At 36.4% G+C, this 25014-nt stretch overlaps 3 protein-coding genes across 4 annotated transcripts; 1 reads left to right on the top strand and 2 right to left on the bottom strand.

Moving 5' to 3' along the window:
- Positions 1–817: 817 nt before the first annotated feature.
- Positions 818–6851, top strand: wu:fk65c09 (keratin, type I cytoskeletal 47 kDa). Of its 2 annotated transcripts, none has more exons than XM_048195666.1 (8): positions 818–1446; positions 1646–1728; positions 1881–2037; positions 2155–2316; positions 2396–2515; positions 3656–3923; positions 5761–5900; positions 6739–6851. In XM_048195666.1, exons 1-8 carry the CDS (start codon positions 886–888, stop codon positions 6742–6744), a joined length of 1497 nt encoding a protein of 498 aa, XP_048051623.1. In that variant the 5' UTR covers positions 818–885; the 3' UTR covers positions 6745–6851. The 2 variants fall into 2 exon arrangements, with proteins under 2 accessions (XP_048051623.1, XP_048051622.1); XM_048195665.1 differs by having other exon boundaries at positions 819–1446; positions 2390–2515.
- Positions 6852–6927: 76 nt separating this feature from the next.
- Positions 6928–13987, bottom strand: soul5l (heme-binding protein soul5, like). The gene is made up of 8 exons (XM_048195679.1): positions 13513–13987; positions 10357–10422; positions 10196–10280; positions 10005–10125; positions 9790–9929; positions 8134–8297; positions 7176–7270; positions 6928–7091 (listed from the first exon to the last, which is right to left on the bottom strand). Coding segments are annotated over exons 1-7 (669 nt in total). The 5' UTR covers positions 13515–13987; the 3' UTR covers positions 6928–7091; positions 7176–7179.
- A 1470-nt stretch (positions 13988–15457) lies between these two features.
- On the bottom strand, positions 15458–24506 carry LOC125271117 (protein GPR108). The gene is made up of 18 exons (XM_048195098.1): positions 24254–24506; positions 23643–23753; positions 23519–23569; positions 23357–23442; positions 22321–22403; positions 22096–22223; positions 21872–21934; positions 21687–21788; positions 21484–21617; positions 20338–20413; positions 19971–20044; positions 19759–19876; positions 19543–19673; positions 19419–19462; positions 16830–16879; positions 16666–16749; positions 16184–16305; positions 15458–16104 (listed from the first exon to the last, which is right to left on the bottom strand). The coding sequence occupies exons 1-18, from the start codon at positions 24344–24346 to the stop codon at positions 16017–16019; spliced, it is 1638 nt and encodes a 545-aa protein (XP_048051055.1). The 5' UTR covers positions 24347–24506; the 3' UTR covers positions 15458–16016.
- Positions 24507–25014: the final 508 nt, after the last annotated feature.

The raw sequence follows: 25014 nt of genomic DNA, 5'->3' as shown, positions 1-25014 counted from the left end.
CAAAGGAATTAACTGACATGCTTTTAAACATGCTTTTTAAATGGCACATTAGTTTAGTTAACAGGACTGAAAAAACATGCATCCATCTTCTGCTTAGAATATGTGTATTATTGGATTCAGTGTTGAAAAAAGATAAAAAATAAAGTTTAATTTTGAAGAGTTACAACAAGAAAATATCACCTGTTCAGTGGAATGGCCTGTGATGAGACTCTCTCAGACATTGAGATATTATTTCAGCTTTTATAAAGATAACTCGGTCAGTAGCGATATTTTAGCAAAATTTTGCTGCCAAAATAGGTTGATTGTCAGTAGTGTAGCGATGTCACTTTCAAAACAAGCAGATTTCTGTTGGTGAACGCCGGGAATTTGGTAACTTTTTTGTCCTCACATGAAAGTCCCAAACACAGAGACAAGGATTCCTATTAACATGACTAGATTTCACCCACAAAATTTTGCCACACAGCGTGGTAAATGTAAGTGCACCTTAAATTTAGTTGCAATGGAAATTTTTGTCTTCTAGCTTTTCAAAAATCAATGAAATGTGTGCCACTGCACCAGTGAGTGTGACTTCACTGGATCTGCTGTGTTTTCTTGCACAGTTTTGTTGTGTAGTTTTTGTGTGTCTAAATGTAGCAGGCCTAGATGAGCACACATGAATTCAGCTCTTCCTCAGAGATGTTTCCTCACTTTTCTCATGGTCCCTCATCAAAGAGCTCTTTTAACATTTGCATGTCATTATTTCTAGAAACCGTTCTGTCCCCAGGGGCCCGTCACTGAGGGAGTGGCGCACATGAAGAGCAGATATAAACCACGGGCTTCACCACCGTCCTGCACTGCACACACCAGCACCTCTGTTGACATCATCACCGTCTCTTCACCGTTGACATGTCGTTCACCAGAGCTCAGCGCTTCTCCGGCAGGTCTCACTCCACATCCAGCAGTTACTCAATGGCTCCTGTTACTTTCTCCAGCTTCGGAAGTCAGTCGGCCGGGGGCCTGCAGGGCGGGGCTGGGTTAGGCTTCGTATCCAGCGCTGGTTTGGGCCTCGGATCCAGCGTTGGGTTGGGCTTGGGGTCCGGCGCTGGGTTGGGCTTGGGGTCTGGTTTTGGGGCAGGTTTAGGGTCTGGATTTGGGGTGGGTGGAGGTTCTCTCTCGGGTGGTTTGAGGACGGTTGGGGGCGCTCTCTCAGCCGCAGGTGGAGGTTTCAGGGCAAGTTTCAAGGCGGGCTCGGGTTCATTCTCTGAAGCCATGTCCAACATTATCAATGAGAAACAGCTGCTTCAGGTTCTGAATGATCGTCTCGCGACCTACCTGGAGAAGGTCAAGCGCCTGGAGACCACAAACCATGAGCTCAACGAGAAGCTCCGTGCGTTCACTGCCAATCGAGTCCAGACCAGCTTCAACCTGGAGCCCTACGAGATCCAGATAAAGCCGCTGCGGGAGAAGGTGCTCAGCATATGTTTCTTTCAATTTCAGTTTTAAAAATACATTGTTGGCTTACACACAATATTGCCAAAGAACTATAGCAACACAAAGTAATGGCAATACAAAGAAATATACAGTATAACAATAGCAAATAGTGATAAAATAGGGTTAAAATAAGCTGCTAAGTATCTGATCATTATCTTCTCATTCTCTCCTCCAGCTTCTGTTTCTCATTCAGGAGCACACGCGCATCTCTTTAGCCGTGGACAACGCCAAACTGACTGCAGATGATTTCAGAATGAAGTAAGTTTGAGTTGTTTGTGCAGCATCAGCTGCTCAATTTAGATTCTGACTGGATGAGCCACGTTCAAAGCCGTTTTCAGTCAGTGTAAAACACAGGTTTATTATAAGCTACTATAAGCTCAGGTTTATTTTCATTTGACCGTGTCGTGCAGGTTTGAGACAGAGTTGGCCATGCGTCAGTCTGTGGAGAGTGATATCGCAGGTCTGAAGACACTGAAGAAAGAGTATGAATCCACCAACATTATGTTACAGCAGGAGCTCACGGCCCTGGACAAGGAGTGCACCGCTCTCAAAAAACTTCACCAGGAGGTGAGGACACGCTTCAGTGCAAACACACAGTTTCATCCACAAGCATTTGTCTAGTTCTGTGGATGTGTAAAGTGAAGTCAACTGACTGAGTGCTGTGACCTTTGCCCTCGGGTTCAGGAGATGATCTCCCTGCGCGGGCACATGGCCGGCACCGTGACGGTGGATATTAAGGAGATCGAGAGCACGGATCTGTCCCGAGTGCTGGCTGAGATCCGCTCGGAGTACGAGATGGTCATCGAGAGGAACCGCAGAGAGCTGGAGAGCTGGTACACCAAACAGGTACAAACACAGTGAGGTGAGATGCTCACATGGAGCTCCAGCGTGTTTTACTGACGCTGATGCTGTGGTTCAGTTGCAGAAGAAGCAGAAGGAGAGAACTGAGATCACAGAGATAACTATCAGTGGCAGCTCGGAAATCACAGAAAACCGCAAACAGAGCCTGAGCCTGCAGACACAGCTGGACTCCATACTGATGAAGGTGCAGACGCGACACACACACACACACACACACACACCAGTTAATGTTATGTGTGTTAACATGTTCAACTTTACCAGAATATGCTGCAATGTAGACACATTTGAATAGTTCCAACGTTTGCTTGTGAAACACTCAAAACCTAGTGATATACTAAGCCAAAATTAAGACATGAAATTAAGTCAAAACTATGACAAAAAATTAGTTATTTTATTTATTTGTAAGAAAATGTTAAAAAAATGTTCAGCAAAAATACGTTCAACGTTTTGCTTATGTTCCTTTTAAGTCAAAATTCTGACATGATAAATCGAAATCAACTTAAAATTTGAAATTGACATATTAAATCAAAATATGACTTAGAAGTGGAAATTGACATAAAACACCAAAATTCTGGCTTAAAAAGTTCAAATTGACATACACATTGACATCACAAGTCAAAATTCAGACATACTCGAAATTGTAAAAAATAAAATGTTCACACATGCCGTCGAAACTGACAAGTTGAAATTCAGACATGCTTTGGAAATTAACTTAAACTTTAAAAGTCTTAAACTTAAAAATTAACTTAAAAAGTTGGAATATTGACTTAAAAAGCCTAAATTTAGATATACTGTTTAAATAAGTTAAGTTTATACGTTTAAATTGACATAAAAAGTTGAAATTGAAATTATGACAAGTCAAAATTGACATATTTAATAAAATATTAAAACATTTGTTTGTGAAACTAACGTTCAAAACAGCACTGCCTTCACAGCTTACAAAAAATATGTTCTAGAGATGATTTCCATACGTTCCATTTAAGTTATGAAAATTTTGTTTCTGAATGTTAAAAATGTCCTATTTTTTGAAAACATTTTTCTTGGAGAATGATTTCTGAAGGATCATGTGACACTGAAGACTGGAGGAATGATGCTGAAATTCAGCTTTGATCACAGGAATAAATTATATTTTACTATATATTCACATAGAAAACAATGCATTTGCATTTGTAAATGCAAATAAATGCAGCTTTGATGAGCAGAAGAGACTTCTTTAACTTATACAGTATTGTCATGTAAAGTAACTTCTTTGTAGTTATTAAAGTATCACACTGATATCTGGATTGTGCCATGAGTTTGAATGCTGCTGCTTGTGCCAATGCAGAAAGCAAATGTGGAGCAGCGTTTGGTGGAGGTTCAGGCTCAGTATCAGGCTCAGATCTTCTCTCTGAGTCAGCTGGCCGGCAGTCTGGAGGGAGAGCTGATGTCGGTGCGCGAGAACGCAATGCAGCAGAGCCGCGACTACCAGCTGCTGCTGAGCACCAAAGTGCAGCTGGAGCGCGAGATCAGCACCTATAAAGCTCTGCTGGAGGGCGCCGGAGAGTTCAGCGGCATCACCGTTATCGCACCCATGCTCAAGTCGGCCCCTGCAGGTGAGCAGTGTTATGATATACTGTGTCATAATTATGAGATGAGATGAGATGTTGGAATTATGACAAAAAAACTTAAATGACTTAAGTCGAAGTTATGACATACCAAGTTGAAAATAACAAAGTCAAAATGATGACATACAAAGTAATAGTAATTATGAGATGAAAAGTTGGAATTGTTACAAAAAAAAAATAAATGACTTAAAAAGTCAAAATTATGATATACTAAGTCATAATTATGAGATTTATGACATGTAATTATAAGTCATTGACATAAAATGTAGAAATTATGACAAGTTGAAATAACGACTTAAATTCAATTATAAATCAAAATTATGAGATTAAAAAGTCAAAATTATGACATACAGTCGTAATTATCAGATGAGAAGTTGAAACTGACAAAAAATTTTGAAATTCGGACTTGAAATGTCATCATTTTAAAAAGTCAAAATTATGACACACACTAAGTCATAATTACGACATTAAAAAGTTGAAATTATGATAGAAGTTAAATTCTGAGTTAAGTCAAAATTCTGACATACCAAGTCATAATTATGAGATGAAAAGTGGAAATTATGATAAAGAATTTAAATGACTTAAAAAGTCAAATTATGACATACTAAGTCATAATTATTAGATGAATTTTGACAAAAAAATTCAAAATTATGACAAGTCATTGACATAAAAAGTAAGTCAAAATAATGACTTATTAAAAAGTCGAAATTATGAGATGAAAAGTTGGAATTAAAATTGGAAATTGTAGTTCTTTTGAAAGTCATAATTTTTAAGTCATAATTATGAGGTCAAAATATTGACGTAAAAGGTCGAACTTTTGACTCCAAGTTAAAATGGACAAAAAGTTGAAATTGACATGCAAAGTCATAATTAGGAGATGAAAAGTTGAACTTGACAAAAAATTTAGAAATTCTGACAGTCATAATTATAAGAAAATTTGGAATAATGACAAAAAACTGTGAATTTCTGACTTAGTATGTCATAATTTTCACTTTTTTAAAATTATGACAATATAAGTCATAATTATGAGATGAAAAGTTCTGACAAAAAACTTCTAAATTATGACTTAAAAAGTGAAAATTATGACATACTAAGTCATAATTATGAGATGAAAAGTTCTGACAAAAAACTTCTAAATTATGACTTAAAAAGTGAAAATTATGACATACTAAGTCATAATTATGAGATGAAAAGTTCTGACAAAAAACTTCTAAATTATGACTTAAAAAGTCAAAATTATTATTTACTGTCATAATCATGAAATGAATAGTTGAGAATGATGAAAAAAATAGAAATAGTGACCTAAAAAGTCATAATTGTGTGTAAAAGTTTGAAATAGAATATACAGTAGGATCAAAACCTTCTTTGGAAAACTTTGATGAACTGTTTTGATCCTCTTCGAATGTTGACTACTGCACTGTCAAAATTATGACTTCAACAGTTGAAATTGACAAAAAATAAATGAGTAAAAATTTAGACATGCTAAATCATAATTATGAGATGAAAAGTAGAAATTGACATATCAATTATGAATTGTCAATTTTCAACAATTTGACTTTTTTTCAGTCATATTTTGATAAAAAGTCAAATTAAAGTCATAAATGAGATGAAAACGCCAAATACTTAAAGATCTGTTTTTATTTGCACTTCAGTCTTTTTAAAACAGTTGTTTACTTTGTGTATTGTTTTATTGCATTCAAAAGTTCAAAGTTCAATTCAATACCGAAATAAAATTTTTTTTGCGATTATCTTGATATGAAAATGTGTTACATCACATGCCGCCTCTGAAGTATTGGCTCATTTCCTTGTTCTGTCATTGGTTGAGGTCCCGTCGGTGGAATCGCCGCCCTCATCTCTTCTGACGTGCAGTCCAGCGCGAGTGTGACGTCAGAAGTGTCAGTGGACGGGGCAGCAGCAGATGCAGTGGATGCAGTGGGCGGGGCTATAGCAGATGCAGCAGATGAGGTACGATCTGCCCGTCATCATCTGTTTATATCAGATCTGGATCATTCGTGTCTGAAAATGTCTTATAAATGTGTTGAAAGTTACTGCGGAATGAAATCATATTCACAACGCTGATGTAATTTTACGTTTGTCTGCTGCTAATTAAAGTAGATTTGAGGTCTTCAGCTGATCTGTCAATGAAGATCAAGTACAAAGAGCTGCAGTTACTACAGACCAGTGGTGTTTTACTATCGCTCATATACTGTTATAGCTTTAGTGATATTTTGAATTTGCTTTTTATTTTAATATTTTCGACTTTCATTTTAGTTTAGTTAAAAATGTAGTAATTTTCTTGTTTTTGTCATTTTAGTTTTTTTTTTTAAGTCTATATAGTTCTTAATTTTATTCTATTTTTAGTTCTCTGAAGTTAAATATTTAAAGTTTATCTTTTAAAGTTAAACTAAAAGAAAATGAGAAACGAAACCTTGGCCACTAGCTAAAATAAAATAAGTTTAATATTTTGTAGTATGCATATATTATAATAATAACCCTGCAGACAGTGTTTGGGGGTAAGACATTACAAGTAATGTGAGTCATGTAATTGGATTACTTTTTTAAAGTAACAAGTAATGCATTACTTTTAAATTTACAACTGAGTTATTTTTTTTAAATGAGTAACTTAAGTTACTTTGTTTTCTCATTTATTGCATTATTATGATGAAATAACGTGACTGATGTGATGTCAGTGTCGTATGGTGAGAACGAGGCTGAAAGCTGTAAGGTTGTACGTTCACACGACAGACAAGAGAAAGAACTGTGTGTGATTTGACTGATGAGATCTCTGTTTGGTCTTTTGCAGAAATGAAGTCCTCTGGAGGGTCTTCGAGGGCCAAGTCATGTCATTGACGCTCAACCAATCACAATCTGATGTGTGTTTTCTGTCTGCGTCAATAAACTCAAACCCTCAAACCACTCTGAGTGTTTCTTTGATCACATTCTTGAGTCAGATAATAATATTTTTACAGACCAATAAAAAGAGACAAACACAAGCAGTCAGCAAAAGTTTATTATGAGCACACGACACTAACATCTGAGTTATTGAGCTGAAGCAGATTATTGCAGGGTCAGTCTGGATGTTTCATGGGATTATAATATTACAGCAGATCTGTGTCACAAACTCTCACACTCATACAGAGAACGCTCATCTGCTTCCTGTGAGAGAAACAGAAGGACATTCAGTTAGAGTATTGAGACACATCCGGCTGGAGTTTCACACTGAGTGTGTGTTTGTGTCACCTGTTTAGGGTGCGTCGGTCGGGTCTGATCCGCAGACCGGCTCTCCTTCAGCCACGTACCACACCTCATTATGCCTGTTCAACAACTTCAGAGGACTGACACACACACACACACACACACACACACACACACACACACACACACACACACACAGTTAAATTAAATAGCACCATGTAGGTTAATATGTCAAAAATCTTAATAAATATCCAGACAGCAACAGTGTTGGCCCAGATCTGGTACATGTGGCTTCCACGTGGCCCAGATGTGGGCCAGATCTGGACTGACAGTATGTTGCTGTGTAGGTAAAAAAAAGTTAACAGATTTCAGCAGAATTAGTCTCATATTTGATGAAGTTTGCATCATTGATTCTGTTTATCACTGCGTAGCTGCTGTGAATCAGTCGGTGTTGTATAAAGCGCTGTAGAAATAAAGCTGACAATGTAAGTCTAAGAAAAAGTTGTCATGAAACACATTTTACTTCAGTAATCTGATATATTTTTGAGACAAACGGCATATTCAACATGGAAATTATTGGGCTTGTGAGATGAACTGAAAAATTCCAGAAAATTATTAAGAAAAACTTAGAACAAGACCAGGAACATGAATTAAAGTCACCATGAAATCATCATGGATGAAATATTGCTTGTACTGTGTTTATTGTAATTGATTTATCAGTGCACATCATTATTGCGTCAAATTCATGTTCTTGCTAATCTTCCACTTGCAGCATCTCTTCTCTTCTCTGATGATGAGGGCGGGGCAACCTGTCACTCACATGAGATCCACCAATAGCAAACCACAACCATCCAATCAATTCCCCACTGACAAAATCAAGCCCCGCCCTACATTTGTTCTTGTTTGAGAAGCGTTTCACTCGATATACGACACAATAGAGGAGAAAAGACCCTTTCATGATGACTTTAGGACAGTGTGTGTGTGTGTGTGTGTGTGTGAACACCTGTCGTAGCCCACGGCGTAGTGGTATGTGTGGTTGTAGCGCGCGCCGGCTCTGGTCAGCGCTCTGTTCAGCAGGTGAGCGTGGAGTCGAGACGTGATCGACAGCATCCAGCCGCCGTAACTCCTCACGTACACATCCATGTCCGGCATGTCCGTGAAATACAGCTGAAACAAACACACACACTGATGACCTCACTGAACGCATCACTATCACATGACTTACAAACGCCTGAAAGCACGCCGAAAATCTGCTGCTTTTTATTGGAAACTAATGTTTAAAAGTTTAAATAATGTTTTAGGATTAAAAACAAATGTGAACAATCAAAATAAAGTCTTTCAGGTTTTGCTCTTTTTCTATGTGATTAATCAAATGTAATGAAATAAGTGTCACTGATCATGTGACGCCCAAACTGAAGCTCAAGATGCTCTCTGGAAGATCTCAAATCATGCTGACACACACATTTTATATTATACATACATTTGTTTCAAATGAAAAATATTACATATTAATATAAAATATTAAAATAAAAATACGAAACACTAACATATATTAAACATTAATATAAATACTAAAATACAATGAATATTTGTAAATAAGATACAAATACGTTACATATTAAAATAGAAATATTTTAAACATTGAAATAAATACTAACACATATATTAATTATTGTTATAAATACTGTTACAAATATTAATGTAAATATGAAATAAAGTGTTTTAAATATTAAAATAAATACTAGCATAAAAATATTACATATTAATATAAATACTAAAATAAAAGGTTGACAAATATTAAAATATTCTTTAAATAAAAAATACAAATATTTTACATATTAACATAAAAGTACTTTAAACATTGAAATAAATACTAACAGTAATACTAAATTAAAAATATTAACAAATAATACAATAAATTATTATAAAATATTAAATATATATTTAAGATATATGATAAATAAATATTACAATATGAATGTTTTTTAAAATTTTTTTATATTGTATTTTAATGTTCAAAGATATAAATATTTTTGAACATTAAAATAAATACTAACGTAAATATATTAAATCTTATTATACATATTAAAAAATATTGTAGATATTAAAATAAGTACTAACATGAAAATATTAAATATGAATATAATACTACAATAGAAATGTTAACATAAATATTAATATTATTTTAAATAAAATACAAATATTTTACATATTAAAATAAGTACTAACAAATATTTTAGATATTATTATAAATACTAACATAAATATTAAAATAAAAATATTTGACAGTAAATACTAACATAAAACAGTAAATATTAATATAAATACTAAAATATAAATAAAAAGGCACAAAAGAAGTTTGCTCTTAATCAGTTTGTTCAAATGAACTCAGTCTTACGCAGTTCTAAATGCCACCAATAGAACTAGAAATCAGCAGTTTTTAACTAAATGTTTTATTGTAATAAATATTGCAGTGGAAAATAACCATGTGAGCACATGATGAGCCAAATGACGCCCAGTTCCCCTTGTCTGGACGTCATGGGTGGAGCTTGACCTCTGTGGGGTTATGGGTGTGGTCAGACATTCTAGCTCCACCCATCACATCCAGAAGGGGGCCGGACCTCACGCTCCCCCCACGGCTCTGCTCAGCGCGAGTCACCTTGTCGTTGGTGGGAGTGGGCGGATGCTCCTGATAGGCTGACGGGAGCAGGAAGCTGAGTGTGTAGATCGCCGGTTCCCACATCTTCACTTCCTCCGGAACTTCGACAAGAACCGGAGCCGTCATCTCAAACTTCACACCTACACACATACACAGAGCTGTGTCAGTCGCTGCCGTCGTCTGTCAGCGCGGTTATGACATGAACGCTCACAAACCCTCTTCATTGGCTCCAGATATGTAATGATAGAGGCGTCTGAAGGCCATGGCGGCGCCAACACCGAGGAAATACGCCTCAGCGTCCGTAGAGACCCAGCGCGAGGACGAGTAGTGACGTACCTGCACAAACACACGCGTTCAGATTCAGCTCACGTATGGATTCGTAACGTAACGGATCAGAGCGTCTGACCTCGTACTCGCGTGTCCTGCAGATCAGATCAAACTGAAGACACTCTCTAGACTCGGTGCAGAAACTGCTGGACGAGTTACTGGGGCTGAGAGAGACACAAACACAGGTTAATGCACCGCTGCCGTCCACAGAGGGGTTAATAATGATGTGAAATATCTGACCCGACGCTGCTGACGGCCAGAGACTCCAGCGACAGCAGCGACAGCAGCGCCAAACCGTACAGACCCCTGGAAAAACACAACATTCTGTCACACAGACATACAGATATATTAGGCAGCATTTTGTTCTCAAAGTTGATGTTAGAAGCAGGAAAAATGGGCAAGCGTAAGGATTTGATGCTAGGTCCAGATTGTGATGCTAGACGACTGGGTCAGAGCATCTCCAGAACTGCAGCTCTTGTGGGTGTTCCCGGTCTGATAGTGCATTAATATCGCTCACCTGTATGACTTTCTTCTGTGGAACACAAGATGGTATTTTGAAGACTTTCTGTGAATAAATCTTCTTTTGTGTAGAAGAAAGAAAGTCATGCAGGTTTTGCACGTAAATGACTGGATGATCATTTTTAGGTGAACTGTCCTTTTAAATATGTACACAAAACAATTTAGAAATGCGTCTCCCATCTGAATATTAGTGAATAGACGTTCTGTCAAAAGTTTCTGATCTCTATCAGTATATCGCCTCGTCAAGCTCAATATTTCATCAATAATTAGCCGAATCATGTGACTGTAACAGAAACAAACATTTTTTCAAAGAAAAATCACAGGTTAGAAGTATGTCTTATAATGCGAGATTACAAAAATAACTGAAATGGACTGATTTCAGCAGAATGTGCATCTGTGAGGCGTTTACTGTATCGATGTGCTGAAACTACAAATTTTTCAGTCATTCTACGAAACGGGTGCCGCAACGTTTGATCAGATGCATAAGGCACAAAAAATCTCCCAAAGTCTGTTTCCAAAGCTTAAAGGTGCCAAAGAACATGTTTTTAAAAGATGTAATATAAGTCTAAGGTGTCCCCTGAATGTGTCTGTGAAGTTTCAGCTCAAAATACCCCATAGATTTTTTTTATTAATTTTTTTTACTGCCTATTTTGGGGCATCATTAACTATGCACCGATTCAGGCTGCGGCCCCTTTAATTCTTGTGCTCCCCGCCCCCAAGAGTTCGCGCTTGTCTTAAACAGTGCATAAACAAAGTTCACACAGCTAATATAACCCTCAAAATGGATCTTTACAAAGTGTTCGTCATGCAGCATGTCTAATCGCGTAAGTTTTGCATTTATTTGGATGTTTACATTTGATTTTGAATGAGTTTGATAGTGCTCTGTGGCTAAAGCTAACATTACACACTGTTGGAGAGATTTATAAAGAATGAAGTTGTGTTTATGAATTATACAGACTGCAAGTGTTTAAAAATGAAAATAGCGACGGCTCTTGTCTCCGTGAATACAGTAAGAAACGATGGTAACTTTAACCACATTTAACAGTACATTAGCAACATGCTAACGAAACATTTAGAAAGACAATTTACAAATATCACTAAAAATATCATGTTATCATGGATCATGTCAGTTATTATTGCTCCATCTGCCATTTTTCACTATTGTTCTTGCTTGCTTACCTAGTCTGATGATTCAGCTGTGCACAGATCCAGACGTTAATACTGGCTGCCCTTGTCTAATGCCTTGAACATGGGCGGGCATATGCAAATATTGGGGGCGTACATATTAATGATCCCAACTGTTACGTAACAGTCGGTGTTATGTTGAGATTCTTTCTGTCTTTTAAACAAATGAGATTTACATAAGAAAGAGGAAACAATGGAGTTTGAGACTCACTGTATGTCATTTCCATGTACAGCACTCTAATTATTTAACTATGCCAAGATAAATTCAATTTTTTAATCTAGGGCACCTTTAAAGTTATTAATTCAAGTGTTCTTTTTAACATGATATATGATTTTGAAGATAAACATACTATTTTTAATCATTTTTCATTATTACATAGCCAATTTCACATCTGTGTTAACCAACATGACATTTGCATCTAAAATATTACCAAATAAGTTAACATAACATATACTATTTTCAGGATTATATGTGTCCCTGTTTACACAAGATATATTTATTCACAATAAACCTTATTTTTTTCTAAAAATTTTATGATTTGTGCGCGCCCCTCAGTTTCCGTCACACTAACTTGTTTTATCTATAAATAATGCACTGTTGCTTTAAATGACATCACAAAGCCGAAGTGACATCATTTGAGCCTTATAGCCACCAACAACAAAAGCAGGAAACTACCTACATTTTTGTTTTTTACATTGTTGCTTTTTCATGTTAGGCAGGGCTCAAACCTACCACCCCGTCACGCAAAATAGATACTGTTTTTTTTATTAATTTTATTAGTTTTTATTAATATAAATGAATGTTGAATGATGTTCTTGTTGTGTGGACTGATCAGATAAATGTAACTTTATTTGTATTTTTTAAGTAAATTAATTTTTTCAGTACAAACAATGAGGCCATTGAAAGGTCAAATTCATATTTCAAGATTAAAAATCTATGAATAAAAAAAATATATATATTAAATTACAGACTTCCTATTGATGGTTTCCAAAAAAGGGACATTAGGAAAACATTAGATTTTAAAAATCTATTTCTTGTTTTTTACTACTCCAATGGCCTACATATTGTCCGTGACGGGGTGGAACAAGAATGGCTTCCTTGCCTGAGTAAAAAGGATAATATTAATAAAGATTTTGTTAAAAATCATGTTGACCTTTCATCTCATAATTATGATTTACAAAAGCATAATTTATTTATTTTTGTCCAGAAATGGGCTTCTAGAAAGTTCATTGACATTTTCAACTAAATTATTAAGAAACACTAAAAAGTATTCATTGTTAATAATTAAACTAATTGAATTGTGAGAGAAAGAAAATTCTGCTGTATCATTTATTGTCCCTGAGAAAAGCCAAGAATAGAAACTTTCACACACACACACACACACGAAAGTTTCTTCTTGCCGCACTGCGGAGAAACTTAAACCCGAAACACCTTCATCAATCATCAACATCCCTGTCATTAAACATTTATTTGAGCTGTTTATAAATGCACGTTTTAGCGATGTGAAAAATCTTTTATAAAATATTATTATTCATCTCAAACATCATCAAGTCCAGATTACTCCCTCACAGCCCAAATCAAGGCAGATTTCAGGCATTTATCGCAGAATTGCTCATTCAAACTCAGTGAATTACAACAATCCTCTAAGCTTAACATTAACGTGTTACAAAACCAAACAATGTTATACTTACATTGTGTCTTATCTGAAGCAGAGGCGGAGATGAAACTGGGCGGATCACATCAGCACCGGAGCGCGTTCACGAACCTCTGCGCGCGTGCGTGAGCTCGTGCACGGGACGAGAGAGGCGCGCGCTGAAGTGGTAAGTAAACTTTTACCTCACATGTTTACAAGCCAAAGAAACGAGTCGAGGTTTAAGTTATTTGATTTATTTTAAACTCGAACACAATTCACATGATAAACCAGCAAAATCAAGCAGGAGAAGTTTATTTCTCTGACAGTTTATGGAAATATTAGCCAGACTAAAAGCATTGAAGAAGGAGGAGGGAAAAACTGGCTAAAATCTGAAGTGACGCTCTGGAGAAGTTCTCAAGTCTTAAAGGATTAGTTCACTTTCAAATTAAAATTTCCTGATAATTTACTCACCCCTATGCCATCCAAGATGTTCATGTCTTTCTTTCTTCAGTCGAAAAGAAATGAAGGTTTATGATGAAAACATTCCAGGATTTTTCTCCATATAGTGGACTTCACTGGAGCCCAAACGGTTGAAGGTCCAAATGTCAGTTTCAGTGCAGCTTCAAAGAGCTCTACATGATCCCAGACGAGGAATAAGAGTCTAATCTAGAGAAACCATCGGACATTTACTAAAAAAAATAATTAAAATTTTATACATTTTAACCATAAATGATCATCTTGAACTAGCTCTCTTCTTCTTCTCTATTTGAATTCCAGCAGTGTAGACACTGCTAAGTGTATTACTGCCCTCCACAGGTCAAAGTTTGAACTAATTGTTATATACTTGCACTAGCATATTATATATGACAATTTAGTTCAAACTTTGACCTGTGGAGGGCAGTAATACACTTAGCAGTGTCTACACTGCTGGAATGCAAATAGAGAAGAAGAAGAGAGCTAGTTCAAGATGAGCATTTATGATTAAAATGTATAATTTAAAAAAAAAAAATTTTTTAGAAAATGTCCGATGTTTTCTCTAGATGAGACTCTTATTCCTCGTCTGGGATCATGTAGAGCTCTTTGAAGCTGCACTGAAACTGACATTTGGACCTTCAACAGTTTGGTGCCCATTGAAGTCCACTATATGGAGAAAAATCCTGTAATGTTTTCCTCAAAAACCTTAATTTCTTTTTGACTGAAGAAAGAAAGACATGAACATCTTGGATGACATGGGGGTGAGTAAATAATCAGGAAATTTTAATTTGAAAGTGAACTAATCCTTTAACCGCGTCTATACTGCGACTGGTATTACAATAACTGAAGCTTTGCGCGCTTTCAGTGTAGACCGTTGCACATGCGCACACGCAGTATATACGCGGTGTAACAGTGGTTAGTCCTTCATTTATAACAGTATACATTTCAAGCTGTAATATAAATGGGATAGATGGAGCCATCAGAAAAATATTAGGAAACAACCTACTCCAAAGACGCAAAAGACAAATCGTTATTGGTACGAATCGTTATCGCATGACTGATAAAATTGTTTCACATCTCAGAAACATTCGGCTTCATCAAGGATAGAATATAAATGTTGACAGTCGCAGAACCTGGTGAAATACGCAAAAAATGCTGTTCTTATTTAGAGTTTTTGTCTTGTTTCTAGTCAAAATATCCTAAAGTTCTTAAATCAAGAAGCATTTTCTTGACAAGTAAAAATTATTTTCTTGTTTTCAGGAAAAATAAGTCAAAATTAAGTGAGTTTTTCCTTAAAACAAGCAAAATAATCTCCCAATGGGGTAAGCAAAATAATCTCATTTCAAACCAAAAATAAGATAAATAATATTGTTTTCAGTTTGGATTGTTTTAAGGAAAAACTCACTTAATTTTGACTTATTTTTCCTGAAAACAAGAAAATGCTTCTTGATCTAAGAATTTTCAGACATTTGGACTGGAAACAAGAAAAAAATTCTAAGTAAGAACTGCATTTTTTGCAGTCTAACGGCAGAAAATCCTCCTATTCCATCTATCTGAGGCAAAACTTTCTCCAAATCTTCAGCATAACTGATGGTGTCTGTTTTATGAACAACAACAACAATCTCCAGCAGTCTAATAAAATATTTTACACAAAACCATGATATACAAACATTAGCATCAATTCAGAAAAAAAACAGCATTGGTTAAATAATAATAATAGGAAATAAAAGAAGGCTAAAATCAAATTAATTGAGCACATCCAGTATAATGATTGTAAATCTTTGGAATGAAAGAAAAAAATTAGCGAACAAATTAACGGATAGAGCAGAGTGACCATATCATTACTGTAAACCAAAGCAAAAGATCCGGTCTATCACCGCCGTCCCAGAGTCCGTATGGGAAAATCAGCTCGTTCTCTCATGGAGATCTGACGGAAATCGCGTCAGGTGCACTTTATCCTCACACGTTTTTTTTTTTTCCCCATTCCGTCCTTATTTCACTTGCATAGCGAGTCTGTGGTTACCATGGTAGCAACCTTTGAAAGGGGAGGAGTTTAAAGTCCAGGCTCCACCCTCTTCGATATGAAACTCACAACGCAACCTCTCTTTGTCTCTCTCGGCCGTTAGACGTTTTCTTCACCTTGTGGATGCCTTCCAGCGCTCCCGATTCTGTTACACTGTGTGCGGAGAGAAGAAATATCACACACTGAACACTGAACTGAACTCACAGAGACAGAGAAAGAGAAAGAGACCTACACTTCATCCATCTCCAGGTCCTCCTCGTCCTGAGGCAGCTGGAGGTACGGGTTATTTGATGCTGGACGGAACTTGAATCCCGTCAAGACAAAGAAGATCAGAGTAGAAACCTCCACTAAAAACTGCAAACACAAGATGAAATGACATCAGGTTTAAAGGAGTGTTCAATAAATGAATTTCCACAGAATATTTTCTACTTAAAAAAAGCAAATATTTTTAATTTGTCATTCCCTTGAGGAAACGAGCTTCCATTAAATGCGGCCATGCACTTCAGAGAGTTTAAACGCAGAAAAGCGAAGCCTGCGCTTTTGCTAATGCACTTTAACTCTTCTATTCTCCATGTTATCTGAGCTGTAAAATGGCCCAAATCATCATTTTTGTGCTGGTTCAACAGCCCTTGATGGATCAACTTCTGGTTAGGGAGGAGTCAAAATTATTTTTGAGCCACAAATGCTCACATTAATATTCCTGAGCGTGATTACCTCTTGGCACCACTGCCACTGGAACGGCACAGTGACCTTCAGCAGTATAGCGATGATCCGCGTGAAGTAGATATAACACACGATCTGAGGACAGACAGAAACCGGTTTTAGCTAAATGATCTGAATAAATGTTAGTAAATGTGAGTACAGATGAAATGCCTCACCATCACATAATAATGTCTAAAGAGCTTCAACTTCTCCAGGTTCATGGCAGCTACAAGAGAACATACACACACAAGCACTGAGTATTTAGAAATAGCATACAAACAACTTTAACTAAAAACCGATACCGATAATAACTATAACAACAACAATTAACAATAACTACACCGATAACTTTAAAGATAATTATACTGATGACTACCCCAATAATAATTAATAACTTTACCAATAACTAGAACTTTAAGTATACTCATATCTATACTGATAACTGTACAGATGATGATAACTGTACCGATAATTATACCGATAACTATACCGATTACTATACCGATAACTATACTGATTACGATAATCATAACCGTAATGATGACTGTACCAATAACTATACTAACTATACTGATAACTGTACCAAAAACTATACAGATAACTGTACCAATAATGATAACTGTACCAGTAACTATACCGATAACTGTACCGATAATGATAGCTATCTTGATAACTGTACCCATAATGATAACTGTACCGATAACTATATGGATAACTGTACCAATAACTATACTGATAGCTGTACCGATAATGATAACTCTACCGATAATTATAACTATATTGATAACTATACCGATAACTGTACCGATAATGAAAACTGTGCCAATAACTGTACTGATAACTACCGATAATGATAGCTGTACTGATAACTATATTGATAACTGTACCGATAATAATAACTATACCGATAACTGAACTGATAACTATATGAATAACTGTACCGATAATAACTGTACCAATATCTATACTGATAACTGTACAGATAATGCTAACTATACCGATAATAATAACTGTACCGATAACAGTACCAATAACTATGCCGATAATGATAACTGTACCAATAACTATACTGATAACTGCACCAATAATGATAACTGTACTGATAATAATAACTGTACCGATACTAAAATGTACCGATAACTATATTGATAACTGTACAGGTAACTATACTGATAACTAAATTGATAACTATACTGATAATAATAACTGTACCAATAACTATACTGATAACTGTACCGATAATGATAACTGTACTGATAATAATAACTGTACCGATAATAACTGTACCGATAACTAAATTGATAACTATATGGATAACTACACCAATAATAATAACTGTACCGATAATAATAACTTTACCAATAACTATACCGATAATGATAACTGTACAAATAACTATACTGATAACTGTACTGATAATAATAACTGTACCGATAATAACTGTACCGATAACTAAATTGATAACTATATGGATAACTGTACTGATAATAATAACTGTACCGATAATAATAACTTTACCAATAACTATACTGATAACTGTACTGATAATAATAACTACCGATAATAACTGTACCGATAACTAAATTGATAACTATATGGATAACTACACCAATAATAATAACTGTACCGATAATAATAACTTTACCAATAACTATACCGATAATGATAACTGTACAAATAACTATACTGATAACTGTACTGATAATAATAACTGTACCGATAATAACTGTACCGATAACTAAATTGATAACTATATGGATAACTGTACTGATAATAATAACTGTACCGATAATAATAACTTTACCAATAACTATACTGATAACTGTACTGATAATAATAACTACCGATAATAACTGTACCGATAACTAAATTGATAACTATATGGATAACTACACCAATAATAATAACTGTACCGATAATAATAACTTTACCAATAACTATACCGATAATGATAACTGTACCAATAACTATACTGATAACTGCACCAATAATGATAACTGTACCGATAACTATATTGATAACTGTACAGATAACTGTACTGATAACTAAATTGATAACTATATCAATTTAGATTTAGGATAACTGTACCGATAATAATAACTGTACCAATAACTATACTGATAACTGTACCAATAACTATATTGATAACTGTACAGGTAACTATACTGATAACTAAATTGATAACTATATGGATAACTGCACCAATAATGATAACTGTACCGATAATAATAACTGTACTGATAACTATACCAATAAATGTACCATTAACTACATTGATAACCGTACCGATAACTATACTGATAACTATAAATATAAATATACTGATACTGTACAGATAATTATACTGACAACTGTAGCGTTAACTGTAACAAAGATAACACTAGCAATAACTATACTGATAATTATACCGATAACTGTAAAAGTTAATTGTACTGATAACTATATTAACTATAATGTTAACTATTTAGATAACTGTAATATAATAATAACTATAGCAATAACTATTAGCATCCATTCCAGTGAACGATAACATTCTGTTTATCATAAGCGCGCACTGCAGTTTTGTCACCTGCTGCTTTAAATGTTTGAACTCAGATGGATTCTGATTGGCTGTCAATGTTCAGTGTTTCCAATGATACCGTTATCATTATAGTTGTGGTGTGGAAACTTCATATAGTTATAGTTATCATTTTTGTTGTCAACAGACCATCACACACACTATGTTTTGGGTTCAAACACACACACACAGTTCCTGTCATACACACCTTTTCCATCCGTGTTAGAAGCCTCCTGCAGATGCCGGATGGACCTGTTAGACACAGAATCATAAAAACACGTCAAATTTCACAAAATAGCAACACGTCACGAATCTCGTGCACAAATACGCACCAGACGACAGGGAACAGGACGGCTCCACAGCAGATGAGATCCACCAGGAACAGGATCTCCCTCCAGAGAGTGTATTCACTCGCTCCCTCCTCCGTCTCCTCGATGATTATATAGGACACGTTAGCCAGAACCTGCACCAACCCATCAATAAAATCAACATCAGTCACTGACATCAAATCATAAACACGCGGAAAACATCTTCAAACACACACACACCTGCAGAGGAATGACAATCATGAAGATCTTCTTCTCTTTGTCCGACAGGATGTATTTAACAAAGGCAAAACCGGTGCCAATGAGAGCCAGCGTGATGAACAGAAGAGCCCCCTTCAGCCTGACACAAACATCACATGATGATCAACACTGCGACTCTGAGATCATGTGCTTTGATACAGTGTTTCTAAAGGAAAGTAAGGTGTGATACGCACAGGTGTGTGATGTAGTACATGACGGCCCAGCCTTCGATAGGATGACCCTCAGAGTTGATGAAGTGATAGTTGATCTGAGAGGAAGACAAGCGAACACTCAGAATCAAGAACATCAACACAAATACAGTGTATCCAATATCAAAAATATCAAATATTGCCATTTTATATTTATTTCTAAATACAAAGTAAATAAGGCAGGTTTATATATATATATATACACTAAAAACTAAAACTTATAAAGAAAACAAAAACAACAAAAATAAATTGAAAACAGATCTGAAAATCTAAAAATTTAATTCAAAATAATAAAAACTATGATAGTATATCAGCGACACTAGAGTAAGACTGATTGAGTGTTTGTACTCACACTGTGAAACAGCAGAGACACGGCTTTAGTGTAGGCCAGCGCCGCCATCAGCCAGTGGATCTTAAACACACTGTACCTGTCAAACACACACACACACACACACACACATTAAGCAATTACGTAATTAATGTCATTTACGTCACACAGATGATCTTAGTCAGAAGTATCTACAATAGCACAAGTAACCCTATTCTAAAAGGCCCGTTCAACTATAAAGATAACTATATTTACGTTCACACCATCGACCGATAACGGTCTTTTTATTCTAATCTCAAAGTGTTTGTTGCATTTACACAGCTTTAACCAGCAGATGTCCTCAGCATGCTATGTTTGGAGTGAATAGCTAGTGTAATCGATCCAATCTAACAGTCAATTTAGCTGACAAAGTCAATATAGCGTAGGGCTGGGCGATTTTTCGGATTTTTTCAATTAATTCGAATTTATGTTTGCCTCGATTTTATTATTTTTTAAATCGAGAAATCGCGATTTTGAACAATAAAATGTTAGCAAGCGTTACAATTAGACATGTTGACAATACAGCAATGATAACCTTATTAGGAGAAGAAAATGATACGACCTCATGATGGCGCCGGCGCGCCTGATTAACCGCTCTCATGTGACGACTTATTTAGTGATGGCCGATTTCAAAACACTGCTTCAGGAAGCTTCGGAGCGTTATGAATAAGTGTGTCGAATCAGCGGTTCGGAGCGCCAAAGTCACGTGATTTCAGCAGTTTGACACGCGATCCGAATCATGATTCGACACAAAAGATTCATAACGCTCCGAATCTTCCTGAAGCAGTGTTTTGAAATCGGCCATCACTAAATAAGTCGTTATTTTGTTTTTTTGGCGCTCCAAAAATATTCCCGTCGCTTTATAATATTAATATTGAACCACTGTACTCACATGAACTGATTTAAATATGTTTTTAGTACATTAATGGATCTTGAGAGAGGAAATGTCATTGCTCAGGCCTCACGGAGCCATCGGATTTCATCAAAAATATCTTAATTTGTGTTCTGAAGATCTTACAGGTGTGGAACGACATGAGGGAGAGTAATTAATGACATTATTTTCATTTTTGGGTGAACTAACCCTTTAAACAAGATAAATATACCACTGTGTGTGTGAGTGTGTGTGTGTACCTGTACTTGAGCAGTGTGTACGTCCACACCACAGCGGCGGTGAAGAAGATTGCCGCCATGCAGATGTAGAGGCGCGGCAGGGGAATATCAGACGCAGACAGATAACCGTTGGGATTCTTCTCCGTGATCTCCACCTAACACACACACACACAGTTTGATCCTGATCGTCAGACGCACGGCTCTGTCAGGACTGCAGTACTTACATGGAGAGAGTATGGATTCGGCGTCCTCTGTCTCATGTTGTTGCAGTTCTGGAAGTCCAGATTGTACAGGCCCTGTGAGCGCGCGCTCATGACGAGACGAAACTGAGAGCGGGAGAGAAAGCAGACCGTGAGCTGCCTGATATCAGACCTGTGTACTTGAAAGGATGTTGAGAGCGGTTTCTCACGCTGAAGTTGTAGGATTCTCCCTGTTGCTCCAGCTCCAGCGTCTTTCCGTTCAAACTCTCCACCTGATTCAGGAATCAATGACAAAAACAAGATTTTAGAAATAAAATGCCAGACTTTTTGAGACCTGCACAAATACAAACAATACCGTCTGTCTGAACAGAACAAACTTGTATGGAAAGTATGAAAAATGAGCAGAATGATGACACTACTGTCAGGGACGTACCGGCTTGCTAACGGCGCTGCTGACAGGAGCCGTCACTTTGGCCTGAACTTGTGAATTTTCTTTCTGTTTTTCTGTCCCATCATCTTTTGGCTTTCCGTCGACTGGTGCTTCTTCCCTTTTCCTCCTCGCTGAGCAACACAGACATCATCAACATCCGTCACACACACACACACACACACACACACACACACACACACACACACTTCAGACACGTGGTTGTTTTACCTTTGACTTCATCCGTGTTCTTCTCCAGCTTCAGTCTGGACACCAGCACAAGGTCAGAAGAGCCCATGTGCTTCACCTGCACACTGCACACACAATCACAGATGTCACAGGAAGTGTCACGCTTAATTCTACAGACGCCTATTTCCAACGCATTAAACGAAAAATCGCATTATTGCAAATCATAATGACAAAAAAAGTCATAATTATGAGACGAAAAGTTAAAATTACAACATAAAAAGTTTAAATTGACATTTAAATTGTGATTTAAGAAGTAATAATTGTGACAAAAAGTCAAGATTGTGACAGTCAAAATTATAACACACTAAATACTAATTATGACAAAAGTTGAAATTATGACAAAAAGGCAACATTTGTGACTTAAAAAGTAACAATTATCACAAAAAGTCAAAATTTTGACAAAGTCAAAATACTAAGTCATACTAATAAGATGAAAGGCCGAAATTATGACATAAAAAAATTTAAGTTATGATAATGTCAAAATTATGATTTAAAGTCAAAATCATGACAAAAAAATAAAATGACAGTGAAAATTATGACATGAAAGTCAAAATTATGATTTAAAGTCAAAACTGACATAAAAAGTTAAAATTATGACAGTCAAAACTATGAGATAAGTCGAAATTTGACAAAAAAGTCGAAATTATGTGTACAGTTATGACAAAGTAAATGTCCTAATTTGGCCTTTTTAATCTAATAATTATGAATGTCATCATTTTGAATTTGTCTTAATTTTTTATTTGTTTTTATCTGATAATTTTGACCTATTTAGTATGTCAATTTTGAATTTTTGTCATAATTATTTACCAAAGCATGGTGTTTTTTCGTCATGTGGCAGAAACGGGCTCCATATAATTCAGACAGTGTTGGAAAAACAACATTTAAACCAACTGGACAGTAAAATAATTTCTCATGCTGAATATTCAAGAGGGAAAATTGCTCAAACAGCAGAGCAATGCTGAGATCATGGGTTCGATTCTCAAGCCAGAGTTTCTCCTCATCAGCGGATCTGACTCACCTGTGCTTCTCAGTGTCGATGAGGAAGAGGATGAGTTCATCTTCACTCTTGGTCTTCATCAGCAGGCACTCCTCCATCTCCTCAGCCTGAAGAACGACAAACACACAAACATAAGGACGATCCGGCCGTCAGACAGAGAAAGAGAAGAGAGAAGACACTCACGGTGAAGGACAGGATCCCGTTCACTCGAGACCGAGCCAAACTGAAGCCCACCTGAAACACAGAGAAACCCTGATGAGTGACACACACACACACACCAGAGACCGACGGACGGACGGACACTTACCGGGAGATTGCCCTTCACCTGCGGAAGAGTCAGAGACACCAGGTGGACGTCCAGAGTGCCGTTAGCGAAATAACCGAACGTGTTCAAATGGACGACGAACCGCGTCTCATTCTGAGGGAGAGAGAACAAGAGAGTTTAAAAGTAGTAAGTGACACCCAGATAGCACACGTACGTCTGCAAGACGTCTGTTAAAGATCACTTCATCTGGAAAGCATCTGCTGTTCACAAGCATCTTTAAGATGTCAATTTTACATACATCATCATAAGTCATAAACATCTTAAAGACATCTTCTAAACGTCTATTTGACATCTGACAGGAAACTTCCTATAGACGTATTGCAGATGAGCTAACACTCTAAAAAATACGTCTTCCAGACGTAAACACACACATCAAATAGACGTCTCCGAGATGTACTTGTGCTATCAGTGAAATAAGTGAAATAAATGATAATTTAATGAATAAATCTTTACATATGTCAAGTAAATAAGACAAATCATCAAATATGTGTAAAATGAGCTACATAAATGAGGTCAAATATTAAACGACTATGAATAACACATGATTACACGGGCTGACACATCAGAAATGTGATTTAAACAGATAAACAGACCTTGAGTTTGAGCTGGTGGATCCTCGCGCCGCTCTCAGACACTGTCAGGATCAACAGCATCAGCGCGCACGCGGCGACGGAGCGATACATCATCACACACTGTCTGTCAATCACTGCGCTGTCAACTATTAGCCTGTCCGTCAAAGGATTGACATGAACTCATAAGATCGCTAGTTTGTTTCCAAACTCTTTCCAGCTACACCTTCACTTCCGGGACGCGTGAGCGCATACACGTCATCACCGACCGCGGCGGCGCGCAGCACTCTGGCGCCCTTTCTGGCGGGAGGACGCGCTCGTCATCATCGCTTCGTCTCACAAGGTAAAAAATCTTCTTTTTTTTACTGTAATGTACAATTATAACATTATATTTTGTGTTATATATTATATAAATAGCATAAATAAAGATGCTGGTGAGTTATAAAGGAATTCTGTCCAGCCGGAGCCGAACCAAACCAAAATATTCATCCAAACAGAATCATAATAAATTATGTTGCAACAAATATTTTCTGATTTTCTAGACTATTTTAAATCGTAAAGTGAGCATGATATTTTAAATTTAGATTAAAAAAACTTTGTTAAAACAATTTTTTTCTCGAAATTATGCGATGATCGCGATCTGAGGAGATTTGAGCGCCAAAACTAGGGCCGAGGAAACAAATGCAAGTTAAATTATGAAAAATCGTCCTGCCAAGTTTGAATTTCTGATCAGTTTAATTTCTGATTAATCATTTAAAGATTGCGATCTCGATTCAAACACACAC

The sequence above is a fragment of the Megalobrama amblycephala genome, linkage group LG7, assembly GCF_018812025.1.
Source record: "Megalobrama amblycephala isolate DHTTF-2021 linkage group LG7, ASM1881202v1, whole genome shotgun sequence".
Classification (NCBI taxonomy): domain Eukaryota; kingdom Metazoa; phylum Chordata; class Actinopteri; order Cypriniformes; family Xenocyprididae; genus Megalobrama; species Megalobrama amblycephala.
Note: the sequence above shows the minus strand (reverse complement) of the source record. Positions and strands in the feature narration are given on the sequence as shown.

Excerpts from the sequence above, each read along its gene's own strand:
- wu:fk65c09 (XM_048195665.1), top strand. The coding sequence starts at position 886 with ATGTCGTTCACCAGAGCTCAGCGCTTCTCCGGCAGGTCTCACTCCACA. Across the intron at positions 1,447-1,645 it reads TAAAGCCGCTGCGGGAGAAG|CTTCTGTTTCTCATTCAGGA; the intron begins GTGCTCAGCATA and ends TCTCTCCTCCAG. Across the intron at positions 1,729-1,880 it reads GCAGATGATTTCAGAATGAA|GTTTGAGACAGAGTTGGCCA; the intron begins GTAAGTTTGAGT and ends CGTGTCGTGCAG.
- soul5l (XM_048195679.1), bottom strand. Across the intron at positions 8,298-9,789 it reads CCACTCCCACCAACGACAAG|CTGTATTTCACGGACATGCC; the intron begins GTGACTCGCGCT and ends TGTTTGTTTCAG. Across the intron at positions 7,271-8,133 it reads TACGCCGTGGGCTACGACAG|TCCTCTGAAGTTGTTGAACA; the intron begins GTGTTCACACAC and ends TGTGTGTGTCAG.
- LOC125271117 (XM_048195098.1), bottom strand. The coding sequence starts at position 24,346 with ATGATGTATCGCTCCGTCGCCGCGTGCGCGCTGATGCTGTTGATCCTG. Across the intron at positions 16,880-19,418 it reads TTCTAACACGGATGGAAAAG|CTGCCATGAACCTGGAGAAG; the intron begins GTGTGTATGACA and ends GTTCTCTTGTAG. Across the intron at positions 16,750-16,829 it reads TTAGACATTATTATGTGATG|ATCGTGTGTTATATCTACTT; the intron begins GTGAGGCATTTC and ends GTCTGTCCTCAG.